Genomic DNA, 13,748 nt, shown 5'->3' on the forward strand with positions numbered 1-13,748 from the left:
ATTGTATTGATAATAGACAGCTCCAGTGGCCCTTCCATGAGCTGACTCTGCTGGCATAACCCTGCTATATGGGGCAGTGAGCAGGAGGATCTGACTTTCTTCACAGCATTAACCAAATGCCCTTTCTTAGAAAATGTGATTTGAAAAGGATTTTCTTAGTGCAGTACTGTGCAAATTTGCACATGGAAAGACCACAGTGCAGCCCAGGAATGTGATGTAAATGCCTCACTTAGTGTGTGGGGAGGCTGGGGGATGCCTCAGCTGCCTCAGCTGAGGGGCTGCCTCAGCTGCCCTTGAGCAGGGCTTTACCTGTTGCAAGCACTCAGAAAAATACCTGCAAGTGCCTTGCATGAAATGGCTTTGGCACTTCAACTTGGGATACCATGTCTGTCCTATCAGTGCTGAGCTGGCTCCACATTGCTGCAGATGCTTGAAGTGCTGCTCCAAAAACGAGGGCTCTCAGACAGCAACTGCCTTGTGCTCTCAGAAATTGCTAGGCACTCTAAGAGACAGAATTATTATGTCCCATTACGGCACATACATTGCAGACAGTATGGGCCATTGCATCAACAGAGATCAGCAAGTTTTAATTTCGCTCTTTGAGGATATGCAAGTGTGTTGTAAGAGGCTGAAAATCCTACTTAAAATTGTTTTAGAAAGCAGTCATCTTCATATAACTTCACAGTTCAAGGTTTTACAAAGCTGTTGTTTTAGCCACAGTATTTCTTTCTGTCATGTGTTTCCAGTGCTCTGGTTGTGATTCAGAGAATAAGCAAAGAAGCTCTTAAATGAAATAATGGCATGGCAATTTAGTTCCTTTCCATGGACTGGGCTGGGTGCATTTTGGCAGTCTCGGAGGAAAATAGCATCTGTGCAATTGCAGTTAAATGTAAGCAGATATAAAAATGGGTAGTTCTAGTGGGACTAGAATCTATAGCAGTTTAAGTCCAAGTATCATTTTGATTTTGTCCAGCTCCAGTAAATGAAACAGACTTCTGAGAAAGTTTTTAAAGAGATGTGAAGCTACGTGGCCATCTATTCACCATCATATGCATGTTCACAGTAAGAAAAATAGCTTCCATTTAATACAGACTTTGAAAATTGTCAAAAAGAGTCTCATTGCCCAGCTCTGTTCACCATGCAGCCCTGTTGCCCTTGGCTGTTCTACTGCCCATTCTGACAGATCCTGACTATGCCAGCTGGAAACCAAACAAGCACTGCAACTTAGAGTAATTGTCTTGGAACGTACTACCTAAAACAGTGAAAAATGAATAAACCTTGCTGCACTGGGCTCTGGTTTTTGCAGCTGTTGCCAATAGCTCTTTCTCAAAAAGGATGCCATGGAGAATACATACAGTGCTTGGTCATCTATCAAAGTTTAGCCTTCCCCCCCACTTAATCTTCTTTCTTTTCACTCACTCATCATTTATATCTGCCCTCCCTGCTGTCCTCCATCCCTCCAAACCCAATACTACTTACTGAAATGCGATTTTTTTATTCCTTATTTCCATCCTTGGAAATGTTTCTCTTCATTACAAATGTGAAACGAAATGCTGTGCAATACCCCCGTATCAATGCACTGCTCTACTGCTTAATGCATATACCACACATGAGATTATTTTTAATGTTGCAGAAGGTGGAATTTTGACAAGTAAAAAATCTGTGGAGTGCCAGAATGTCCATTAGCATCAACCACTTTGAAACAGTACTCTTTTCCAAGATGTATGGCTCTTTGAAAGTTTTATTGAGAGTGTAAAGATGATTTCCTAAGGAAAACAGTTTCAGATTAGCCATTTCCCTAGAGATACCACATTTCAAGAAAGCTGAGGACTTCGAAATCAATTTCAAGCAGTACTCATTTTCCTCCTTGAGCCAATGTTTTAAGAACTGGCCTTGCACAACAACAGCCAACCAACCACACACATTGGATGAGGGACCATGGTGAGTGACAGCAGGTGCAAAAGATAAACCTAGGCTCCTCTGTGGTGCATTAGAGTTCCTCACACCACTGCCCCATCAACTGGAGTCATTCACCTGGAGCTTCCCAGCAGGAAGGGCACAAGTTGATAAATGTTTATTTTGCCTGGCAGATTATGTCAAACCAATTAAGACCTACAAAGACTGATGAGAGATTTAAAAAACGAAAGCCAACAACCCCTTCCTGGAACTGAAGGCATAGTATACAAAGCATATTCCTGGGAAACAGGGATATGCTGAGGACTCGGACATGCAGGGCACAGGTAGAAGACTAGTACTCCTAGAAGCTGACATCAATGTAAAGCTTTCTTACTGCTTAGTGACATTCAGTCCACTTGAAAAAACTGATAAACCAAACATGACACCCTACTGTTGGTTTCTGGTGATAGGCTCTATTTACTATCTTGTTTATAAAAACACACTACCAAATTTCTTGAACACCCCTGACAAACCATGAACTTGTCTAAAGATAATGAATGCTAAAAGCTCACACAAACGCTGAAATATCTACAAATGAATGGAGCTGTTGCATGACAACTTAGTTATTTCATAAATGGACCATCTGCATCATATTGAAGGAAGCAAGTTTGGTACTCATCAATTTATTGCCAACTCAACCAGCACTTCTGAGTTTTCCAGGCTTAATAGAAAACTTGGTTCAAATCTGAACTTATAATTTGTCTTGTGTGAAAGTAGAAAGTGATCTCTTGCGGAGTGCTGATAGATGGAATTACCACTGATAGCAGAAATAAATCATAGTGCATGAGGATGGCTGACTCTTGATGATGATGTGGTTGATCTTTTAGCAACATGTTCAACGTGCTCTGTGCCCCCAAACCAAGAAGAATACTCTGGACAAAGCTGGTGAGCACAGTGCATGGAAAAAGAGCTTTGAAAATGTGGAATTAGTCTTTCCAATAGATGTATTCATTCGGGCTGCAAAGCCTGAATGTCCTGTTTTGAGTGGGTTTTCCTTTTGGTTTTGTTTGGTTTTCTTTGTTTGTGGTTTTGTTTAGGTTGTGTTGGTTTTATCTTCTGTTTTGTTTCTTGTTGGATTGCTGTTGCTTTTTGTGTTTGTTGTTTTGGGTGGTTTAATACAGAAAAAGCTTGATGTTTTTCCATGGAGAAATTATCAATGTTCCCTGTAACAGATTACCTCTGATCCCATGACACACTCCCATGCTCCCACGCTCACTCTGAAGAAGCATTAGGAAACTGATCCAGGTTGAAACTAACCAATGTGGTCATACAACCTTTCCTACAGGTCAGCATCCATGAGTTAGCTGTCAGCGCTAGTATGCACTGTAAGGGTAAGCAGATGGGACCAGTCCAAATCAGTTTCATGGGTGTGCCTTTGAAGCAATCCTACTAATTACTGGCAGAACCTTTAATGTCAGACACTGAAAATGCATATACAGTGGAACATTTGGTCTTCAAAATACATCTTTGTAGATAGTTTTAAGTGTCTATAACCTCAGCGTTAAAAAAAATAAGAACTCTTTAGCTGAATGGTATAGCATGGATTTATCTCCAACGTTATTTTACTTTAAAACCTTATTTCCTTCTAGCTGTCTTTTTTTCCCCCTCAACTGGCAATTTAATGGACTTGACATGAGCTAAAGAATTCATTATCAATCTTCATAAGAATTTAGCATGAAGTTTAAAGTAGAAGTTAGTGCTTAAGGAATAAGCTTTGAGGGTGTCAAATATAAAAATTAATTGACCCAAACAGTAGGCAATACTGTGCCTTGTGGGTACTTTTAATGCAGGTGAGCATATTATGGTGACAAGTCTTTTACTGACCACCACAGTAACCTGCAGCACAATCAGGAAAGTAACACACATATAAGCTGCAGTCAAAAAGAAAGATTTCCAAAGTATTTTTAGGACACTCTCCCTTCCTGGCAGAAGCCCCTGGCATACATGTTAAATCAATGTGACAATAATACTGATAAAATTACGGGTTAATCCATATGGCAACAGAAGGGTCAAGTGCGGCGAAAAAAACTCATGCCTGCAATTTATTTATTTATTGACACTAATAGGTTACTCTTTTCACCACAAATCTGTCTGTAAGATGCAAGTGCTTTTCTAATGCAAACATAATTTAAGGAAAGGAAAAAGGGTAGGCCACCAACTGAAAGAAAACATTTATTGAATCAAAGTCAATACTTTCCTTTTAATATCTACAAGCCAACACTGAACTGACTTTATTCAAGAATGAACACAATGTACAAAAAAAGTATGTCTGTTATAAAAATATGTCAATTTTTTTCCTGGCTATTGAGCTGAAAACATTTTGGCAAGTGCAAGATAGTTTTGGCAAGCAAATTTGAGCTGCTATTACCAATAACAAAGATCAAATAATTTTGTAATAATTTTGTAGTATATTTAAGAGTCATTGTTAAAGTGGCATTGGAAATGCTAACCCCTAAAAAATATATGTATCAATGCACTGCCATGTACTTATGCATCCAGACAATTGAACATCTCATCAGGAATCAGAATCTTTATCAGCGAACACTATCCAACCTACTTTGAACTATTCAACCAGATAAGTGACATCTACCACTGAAATACAACCTAGGGAAGGCAAACTACCTCCAGAGCTGTGTATTTTATGTGTTGTTTACAAACAGAGAGAGAAGCGTAGGTAGATTCATAGATATTTAAATCACCAGCTGTTGCAATGTGAAATCAGGGAAAGAATAGAAAGAGAATAAAGATTCATTTATGACAGTAGTCTACATGCATATTTGCACATAGAAATGGATTTGATTAGGATCAGTTGTGCCTTATTTGTTTAGATGGTTTGGGTCTTTTTCCCTCATAAAAATCTAATGTAACCAGGCCTCAAATAATTGACTTCTCTAAAACAACCAGCAAGAAGCAAAAAAGGGACCACTTATAGAGATAATCTGAAAACAGTGCAATATTAAAATGCAGTTTCACAACATGTGAAAGAAACATGCTTTGGAACCTGAGCAAAAGGCATTTTACTGACTTAGTAAAAAGTCACCCTGTATGTTGTTTTCATTGGCACCTGTTCTGCCAGTTTAGTATGTCGCTCTTAGCAACTTCCATGGCCCTAAATATTTAGTACATAGATACTGCCAACTACTTAGAAAGGTCTACTAAACTTTTCAGCCAATATTGCAGGCAGTCTGACATGCTGCTACTGGAAATGACTGTACAGGTTGAAATTAATTGTAGAAAGAAAAAGAAGCAGCCAAACATGTTGCTCTTCTGTGTAAATAGACTAAAGCGATTCCACAACACTTAGATACGGTACTACACTGGTTTACAGTCTCAAGGTCAGCTCTTTCAAAATAAATATACTGAACATTTACAACAAATGCCTCATGAATGCAAGCTCTCTCTTTATTATTTCAAGACCAATTGGATAAAAACTAAAATAAAGACATGACTGAAGCAGCTAAGTTACAAGTCCTTTTTCAGAAACAGGCATGACTTGGTGCCACAGCAAAATTTTTCACATCTGCAGTAAGCAATTTTTTTTTTTCTTTTAGCACCAAGCAGGCCACCATAAAAAGCAACCTCACAAAGCATGCGGTCATCTACTCTGTTGATTTTGTATGAAATAATTATTTGTGCTTGCAGGTCTCAGACCTTTAAAAAATTCAGTGAACATTAGGTAATTGAAGACAAAACTCATTCATTTCTAAACTATTTGAGTGGAGAAAATATTAAAAGACTAAAAAGCAACAGAATGTTGTGCATTAGTATTTCTGAGGAATGAGGAAAGCTAAGATTGGTACTTTAATGTGCCTTAGAACAACTAAAAAGCGACAACCAATCCTAAACAGCTCTACGTCCATGATACTGGTAGAGGCCAATGCGTGCATGCCACTGAAAGGCACAGTCGGACCAATCTGACAAGTGGCATCATCAGAGCAGAACAGCAACTTTTCACTGGACTAATCACGAAGGGTGAACAATGAGCCATCACTTCTCTTGTCATGAGCACAGAAAGCAGTCACCAAGGCAAAAGAGAGGACACAGGAAAGAAGATACAGGAACTCACATAAACCTAAAAGACAGAAAACATGGATTAAACCAAGTTTAGAGCATTCTGACCATTTTCCAACTGCAATACTGCTATACATTGACTTAACACCATACATCTTATGGAAGCACTGCAGGAGTCGTACCATAATCACATCACAAACTTCTTATGAAATTTGTTTTACAACTAATTTCACCTGTGAAGATCGGCCTACAAGATCACCTTTAGTTAAAACATACTTAAGGTCAGACTGACACAGTCAGAACAATCTGCACTCCATTCTGTGAAAAAGTAACATTCTTACAAGATAGCTAATTTTTTACTCAGAAATGGATTTACAAATTGGACATCCTAAGAACACAGATTTTTATAAGGAGATAATTATAAGGCAGTATGATTGTTTTTCACACTGCTCTAACAGCGCCTAAGAAGTAGAATGAAATACTTACAGGAAAGTTATCCCCAAGGTTATCCTGCCTTTGTATCTACGAGTTGCATTTGAACATTTGCAGATATGCCACCTCCATAGCCTCCCTTGGATTGCATCTGATTCTGAATTGAGCTGACCTGGGGATAGAAGGGAAAAGAGGAGTAGAGGAAAGACGAAGAACAATGAGTTGTAGCATCTTCTTGCTTTTGATTTTATTTTTTCTCTAGGTTTAGTTTCCAAGTTATCCTTTGTTACCAGTAAAGCTGTATTACTTTTTCACAAGGACACATGCATCCAAGGCTTGCTGAAATTTTAACTTCAGCACGTAGCTCAGCAGAAAAGATCCAAGAAGTGGTACTGAGACAAAAGTTTTTCCTCTCTCCTAAAGAAAACTGGCTGATTCATGGTTTCACTGACCCACTTGATTAATAAAAAAAAAAATAAAATCAAATCTTTTACTAGCCTTGATTCCACCTGACAAACTAAAATTTATCTTGTTATAAGGAAAACGTTCTCAGGCAGGTATAATGAACCATACATTTATCACTAAGTAAACGTCATTATATTAAAGGTATAATATCCAACTTGCAAATATCTGTATGGCTAATTCAGATCATTAAAACAGGGCTAAACTAGGATTTCCTAAATCCAGAGATGGACCTTTTGGTTTGTGGAGCATTTTTGATTTATCTATTTACGTGACAATATACAATGCTTGCCTTAATTGATACTGATCCTTTAAATGGAGGACATTTACTTTTCAAACCACAGTAAATCTGAACTTTCTTGAACATAGCTTATTTGAAGGTGTTTTTAGTCTGATGCATATAAATCTTCGTGTCCCCCTTTTCATGCTTCATGTTTCAACACATGCACATCCTGCTATGACTTTCACTGCCTCTATCACCAAACAGAAAAGAAAACCCATAGTTCTTTCCTGCTTGTGTTGCATGAGTCAAAATAATCATGGCCAAGCGCCTGCAGGAAGACAACTTGAATCTTAAAGGTTTGGCCCTTTTTTCTCTGCATCCCAGAGCATACATAACAACTACACAAAGAGTGGAAAACAACATTCATTCAAAGCTATGCCTGCAGGGCACCACTTGCAATTATTTCATCTATGCTCCTCCTTCACAGAGACCGAAAAACACCACTGGAATATCACTGTGCTGTATTAAAACAGCACAGGAGAAATATTTCTAAGCAGCTTGCACAATATCCCCTGTCTACGAAGATGAAAGAAATATATTTTCTTTTCCACAGCAAGCAAAACACATGCACAGATTAATCAGCAAACTCATTCTTCCACGTGATCTTTCAAACCTGTGTGACAAAAGAGCCTGTTTTATTGACCTGTATCTTCAGTGGCATATTACTATGCAAAGGATTGTGGGTTTTTTGATGTATTTAAGCAGCACAATGTAAAACCATTTTATGCTTCGTCCTTTTGCTGAAATAAGTGATACAGAGGCAGCAAAGCAATACTACCATCTTATTTTTCTTCAAGGAAAAGTGTTCAGGGCCAATTTTCTAGTGCATCTGACATCAAAAACTACAAACTCAGTAAAAGAGTGTGCTGTAGTGCATGGGGACGTATTTAGAACTTTCACATTTTACCAAGCTGCTCATCTTCTTCACTAAGCATCTTTTGCCGCCCATGGCAAAAAACAAAGTCTGAATTCAAGTTTTTTCCTCAGAAAAGAATGAATCTACACATAAATGTATTCACAAGAGTGAATATAGGATGCTGGTAATTTTTTCGGAATGAACTCTGAATCCAGCATAAAAAGATCTATAAAAATCCCCAGGCCACATCACCTTTCCACCTAAAAGCTTGCTAACAAGACTTGAAAATTTTGGAGAGCAGCAAATCAACACAAATTGCAAGACTGAAGTATTGGTTTTCAAGAGTATTTCTAAAAGTTAGACTAATTTCATGAGTCACACATGAGCACCTGGATAAGGAAGTATCAGTCTTAAATTCAGAGATTACTGCCCTTAAAACAGAGAATGCAACAGATGGAACTACTCTGCATTAACATTTCAGTAGGTATTTTGTATATGAAAACCTTTGTAGGAGACATACAATTGTAAAATTGCTACGCAAAAAAGGTCTAATGTTTGTAGGCTTTTAAGGGGCCATTCTTTCTGAAGCACCCTCCTTTTCAGGCTGAGCAACAAGAACAAGCACTGTGAGATGCAATTTTTAGTTTTTTTCTTTTCCAAAGATGCCATTGCCTTTCTCTGATGACATGCAAGAACAAGGTTCTTCTCTCTTATGTCTAATTTAGATGGGACTTAAGGATATGAAAGATTTTGGAAAGGAAAGAAGATTGTACCCATTAAAGGTCATGCAAACTGTTGTGTTGCTTATGCATCTCATTAAATTTCCCTATTTCCTTTTTTTTTTGCCCTCCCTTTCTGAATTAGGAAACAGCACAGACAGATCTTGAGAAAGAAAACAATGGAAAACTACATGAAATACATGAAATCAAAGACTGAACTGAAGAACAAGAAAAAAGAAATTTCACGATGTACTGTGAAAGCAAAATAGGGAAAAAAGGGATGGAAATAAACAAGAAACAGTGCACAGAGAGCTCCGGCTGTTTAAGTGCACCTCTGACAAAGAAGCAAGGCACTCTACAGAGAAGGAAAACAAAAAACCAAAATATTTCAGAAATACTCTGAATAGTCAAAAAAACTATTCAGTCAGAATTGTGAGGATGTATAACAAAGAATATGCTTTTTGAAAAAAGGCACAGGACAGACAGAAAGTGAATAAAGAACCAAATATAAATGGAAATACAGTAAATAAATGGCAGGTATTCACCGAAGTTACTCAAAAAAAGAAAACACAAAGAGGTTCCTGAGGGAATGTAATGTCCATACTATAAAGGAAATTATGCAGCAGAAGAACATGTAAAGGTTAACACTGTAATCTTGGAATTTACACTGTGAAGAATGAATGTGGAGACTACCACAGAAGAGGCAGAAAATATGCAGTGTGATAAAACAAAGATTTAAGCCTCTGAAGCAGGTGGAGTGGGAATGACTATTTTTCAATACAGATACTTTCCATCTAGGATCAGAAAAATCTTGCTGGTCATTGATGCAGCACATTATCCAAATAAAAAAAAAAGAAACAAAAAAGAGAAAAAGAGCTACTTAGAAGCATTCAAAACAAAAAAGTTTATGTAGAGAGACAACAATGATTACCTACTATATAGGGATAAATTGGGGATTATGCAAGAAGAGGATGACAGCAAACAGGCAAAAAGTGAAAAAATAAAGCTTCAGGCCACCTACACAAATCTCAAATGAGGCAGCTCAGCTGTGAGACTGAGGAAGGTTCCCTCAGGAGAAAAAACAATTACTGAAAAAGCAAAAGCCAGACTTAAAGTAATCAAACAAGCTCGTCACATTAGTCTATTATTTCAATTTATAATGGCTTTAAATATTTATGTAATATATCACATTAAAGAAGGAATCAGCTTCAACTAAATTTTGTCAAGTGGAATTTGTGTTTGGCCATGTAACTTGCTTACAGAGGTTTTACTAAAAATTATTTCCAGCCCACAATGTTGTTTTCGAAAAACATTTTATGATGTTGAATTTTCTAGCTATATCCTTCCTCATTACATGCCAAGTTAAAAAAAAGTTTTTGTCTGATCTCAATAACACCAACTTAAACTAGTTGAAGCTACAAATGAACTCCCTTGCTTACATTTAAGCTTTTTTAGCTCTGCTTTCCATTCTGGTATTTCTGACAGACACAGAGATTTTTCCTCTTTGTCAACAAGTTTTTGTCATCTCCAAATATGTTTTCCTTTAAAGACTATTAATAAAGTCAAGAAGTACTTTTCCTCTACATACAACCATTTTCTATATTTTATATTATTGACCTTAGAAACAGATTGATATTTCACAAAAATTTGAAGCTCTAAAACATACACCTCCTTCCATAAGCTCATTTTCATTATTTATCTTAGCTTTTGTTTTTTCACTTTCAGACAGCTAAAAATATTTATTGCGGCCATCTTTCACAGGAAGTTACAAAATCTTACTGTGACACTGCTTGCTCTTGAAATAATTCACTCTGCAAACAGGGCTACAGAATACAGAAAAAGCTCAGCAAGAACACCCAAACATAAATTTGTTTGCACCATAAACTGAGGTAAGTTAGAATTCTACATCAACTATATTTAAAACAACTTGAGGCAATTAAGGTAAGAAATCTAGTTAACTATAAGACACTTGGGTTCTTCTATATAATACCTGTATATATTCAAGTATATTTTCAAGTATACATCTGTTTTGGTTCATACATATAATCAGAGTGGATTTTTAGTTTAAAATGTATTCTATACAATTTATACAGCACCTAAAATGTGTTATCAATAAATATAGGAATTAAAAAATAATTCGTATTCTTGAATGCTAGTGTTTAGGACTTGGAATTAAAATGCTACAAGGTCATTCCTCAGTTTCATATCGATGCTTTGCTTCAGCTACAAGATACAAATACAGTGTTCCTGTATTCTGTCTAATATGAAATGATGTTCATCCACGCATGCTTACTGAATTCATTCCACTGAACAGGTCTCCAGATCCTACATGAGCTGTGTGAACAAAGTTTGTCGGCTCCCCAATCATGCTTCGATCAATCCGCCGTCGTCTTTTCTGAAAGGAAAGAAAATATCTGAGAGTCACTGAAAAGGCAAAAACTGTACATGTCATAAAGGCAGAAGTAAACCATCTATAGGAAGGATATTGCATATACTGTAAGGTATTTTAACAGAGTCAAAAAACAGAGACCAAATTCTGAGGTTAACCAAGACACTAGTATTACTGTCCTTTTTACTCGGAGGATGTGTACCGACAAGCATGGATGCCACTCCCAACATTTAGGCCAACAAAACATTTGTTAATAACCTTAATAAATTCCATATTTCTTAACCAGTATTTGCAATGTTTCATACAGTAACTTCTGCCTATATTTGTATTTAAATCATGGTGGGACAGATCAAATTTGAGTAATTCAAAACAAGAATTAATGATTAAAGTGTGTTAGAATAGTCTATGAAGCCTCTAACTTACAGAATTTCTTATCTGCATGTCCTGGTATTACAGTTTGCAATATACTTCAGGGCAATGTCCAGAACAGTGCCTTGAGTTTGATCAGGGTTAGTCACAGATGTATCTTTACTGAACTCTGAACCCACACACTCAAGATCACTTCCAGTCTGCATGATTCTCAACTGTGAGCTGAAGGGGTGTAGGGCAGTACTAAGGCAAAATGCCAGCTCAGGGACTCTTCTGATTCCTATACCATGTGACAGAAGGCAAGAATTGCTTCAACTCTGCTTCCCAATTTTCACAGCTTCATTTTTTAGTAATCTAATAACATGCAAGTAAAAAAATCAGAGGCAGTAAAGAATTTCTCTAATTAAAGCTGCTTTGGTTGCCTGCCTCCAGCTAAGCATTGCATTTAAATGATAAAAACAAGAAAACCCTATCCTCATTTCTTAGGCCAGAGCCAGGAGCTTACACGGAGCAATTCATGCAGTGTGTAGTCACCATATGCCCATACTCTGAAAAATGTCTGCATTTGGAAAAAAAAAAACCCACGAAACACAGTTAAAATATCTCACTTTAAGGTATGTTGTACAAAGTAGAGTTTAAGAGCTAAAAACTTACTTGAGCTCAAGTGAAACCTTCCTATTACCTTAAAGTTCATTTGGTCTTGTTTTTAATGATCTCTATTTCTAATTGGCTATGAGGTTGTAAGACCACACAGGCTCAAGGCATGAAGGTACATGCCTCGAGTGGGCTAACTACTATTTCAATAGCTACAGATGAAATCTTTATGAATCAGAGCCCATATCTATAGGAATACATCACAAGGTTTAGCCAGCAAGTACAGAACACATTTAGTCCTGTCCTGCCCCTTTTCCCTATTACAAAAGGAGATTTCAGTATCTTCTTGCATGCTATGAATAGCTGGGATGAGGAGAAACACATAAAATTCTGTGGCAACAGCTAAATACAACGATCTGATCTAAGCTAAAACTACTAGTTTTCTCTAATTCCAAAGAATTTTGCAAAATCAATCAATTGATCAAATAAAATATTCCAGTTGTAAAAAAGTTGTATTTACACCATCCTCTACTGTAATATGCTGTAATGTTGACACAGAAAGATGAGCTAAATAGCTGTATAAAAATACACTGCTTTAATTAAAACACTTAAAATTATTTAATGCCTGCAGAGTTGCCTCTCTCCCTCTTTTAAAAAAACAGCAACCAAATGTACCTACACAATACACCCATAATTCATTTTAATAGATTTTTGATGCAGAGAAGATATAGACAAACTCAAAGACTTTAGATTTTTCTTATCTTGTTTATGAGTTTTTAAGACAATTTAATGGGGTTTTTTTTGTTCAAAGTAACTTATTTTACTCTTTAACTTGTTAAGATCATTGGCATGCCATTAACAAGGGCTGGATCTTCTGAATGACTGTAAATGATTCTCCACTAATCATCGGGTAGTCAACCAGTAACCACTACTTAAACTGCACTGCCACCAAACCATGTCTCTTATCTTAACTGAGTTCCTTATCAGAGACCATCAGCCTGATACATCTGCCTGACAAGTGCCCACTGATGTGAGCTCTATGAAGCTGTGGAACAGTATTTAAATGCAGTGCCACAAATTAGTTCACTGTGAAAGTGAACAAAAAATTGACTTCCTTTTTTTCCTGCAGGAGTACCCAGCTTACATTTACATTACTGTTTTAGCTTGGATCCCGAGAATGCTTTTGAAGCAACTTTACCACTTCTCACTTATCATGATTCAATTTTAGTTTTAGACTAACTCTGGAGTGCAAAAATTACACTTTTTAAAAAATGAAGCTGAACTAGAAGACTAACTGATGTTCTCCCATTGCTATCAGACATTGAGGCCAACGAACCAGGTGAGCCAGGCTGGAGTAGATCACAAGACATCTAATACACATCATGACTCCCCAACAGCAACTATTCTGCTGTCCTACACAGCTGATCCTATTAGAATGTGCTGGTCCTGCAGGCATGGTCTCAGTCACAACCAAACTCACCAATTAGAATGTGTAAAGACATGGGGAGCACTGCAAAAAATAATCTCTTTACAAGGAGTGCAACACAGGAGAAAGCAGTAGGAGAACATGCTTGAAAAGGTTACAAAGCTTTTACAGAGGACACTAGAAATATAAGTTTTGCCAGGATTTCATTCTGAGATTGTATTTTTTGAGGCCTTGTATCTGTAATAACACAT

General features: G+C 37.0%; 1 protein-coding gene across 2 annotated transcripts in view; it reads right to left on the minus strand.

Annotated features, from left to right (window-relative positions):
• Positions 1-4,112: 4,112 nt before the first annotated feature.
• Positions 4,113-13,748, minus strand: part of CDC42SE2 (CDC42 small effector 2) — an 82,285-nt gene continuing 72,649 nt past the window's right edge. For both annotated transcript variants that reach the window (XM_014266503.3, XM_005486219.4), the window contains 3 exons: positions 11,013-11,114; positions 6,454-6,571; positions 4,113-6,028 (listed from right to left, as the gene is read on the minus strand). In XM_014266503.3, the coding sequence (XP_014121978.1) occupies positions 6,473-6,571; positions 11,013-11,114 (201 nt within the window). In that variant the 3' untranslated portion in view covers positions 4,113-6,028; positions 6,454-6,472. The remainder of the gene's footprint in view (positions 6,029-6,453; positions 6,572-11,012; positions 11,115-13,748) is intronic.

This window comes from Zonotrichia albicollis, chromosome Z (genome assembly GCF_047830755.1).
Source record: "Zonotrichia albicollis isolate bZonAlb1 chromosome Z, bZonAlb1.hap1, whole genome shotgun sequence".
NCBI lineage: Eukaryota > Metazoa > Chordata > Aves > Passeriformes > Passerellidae > Zonotrichia > Zonotrichia albicollis.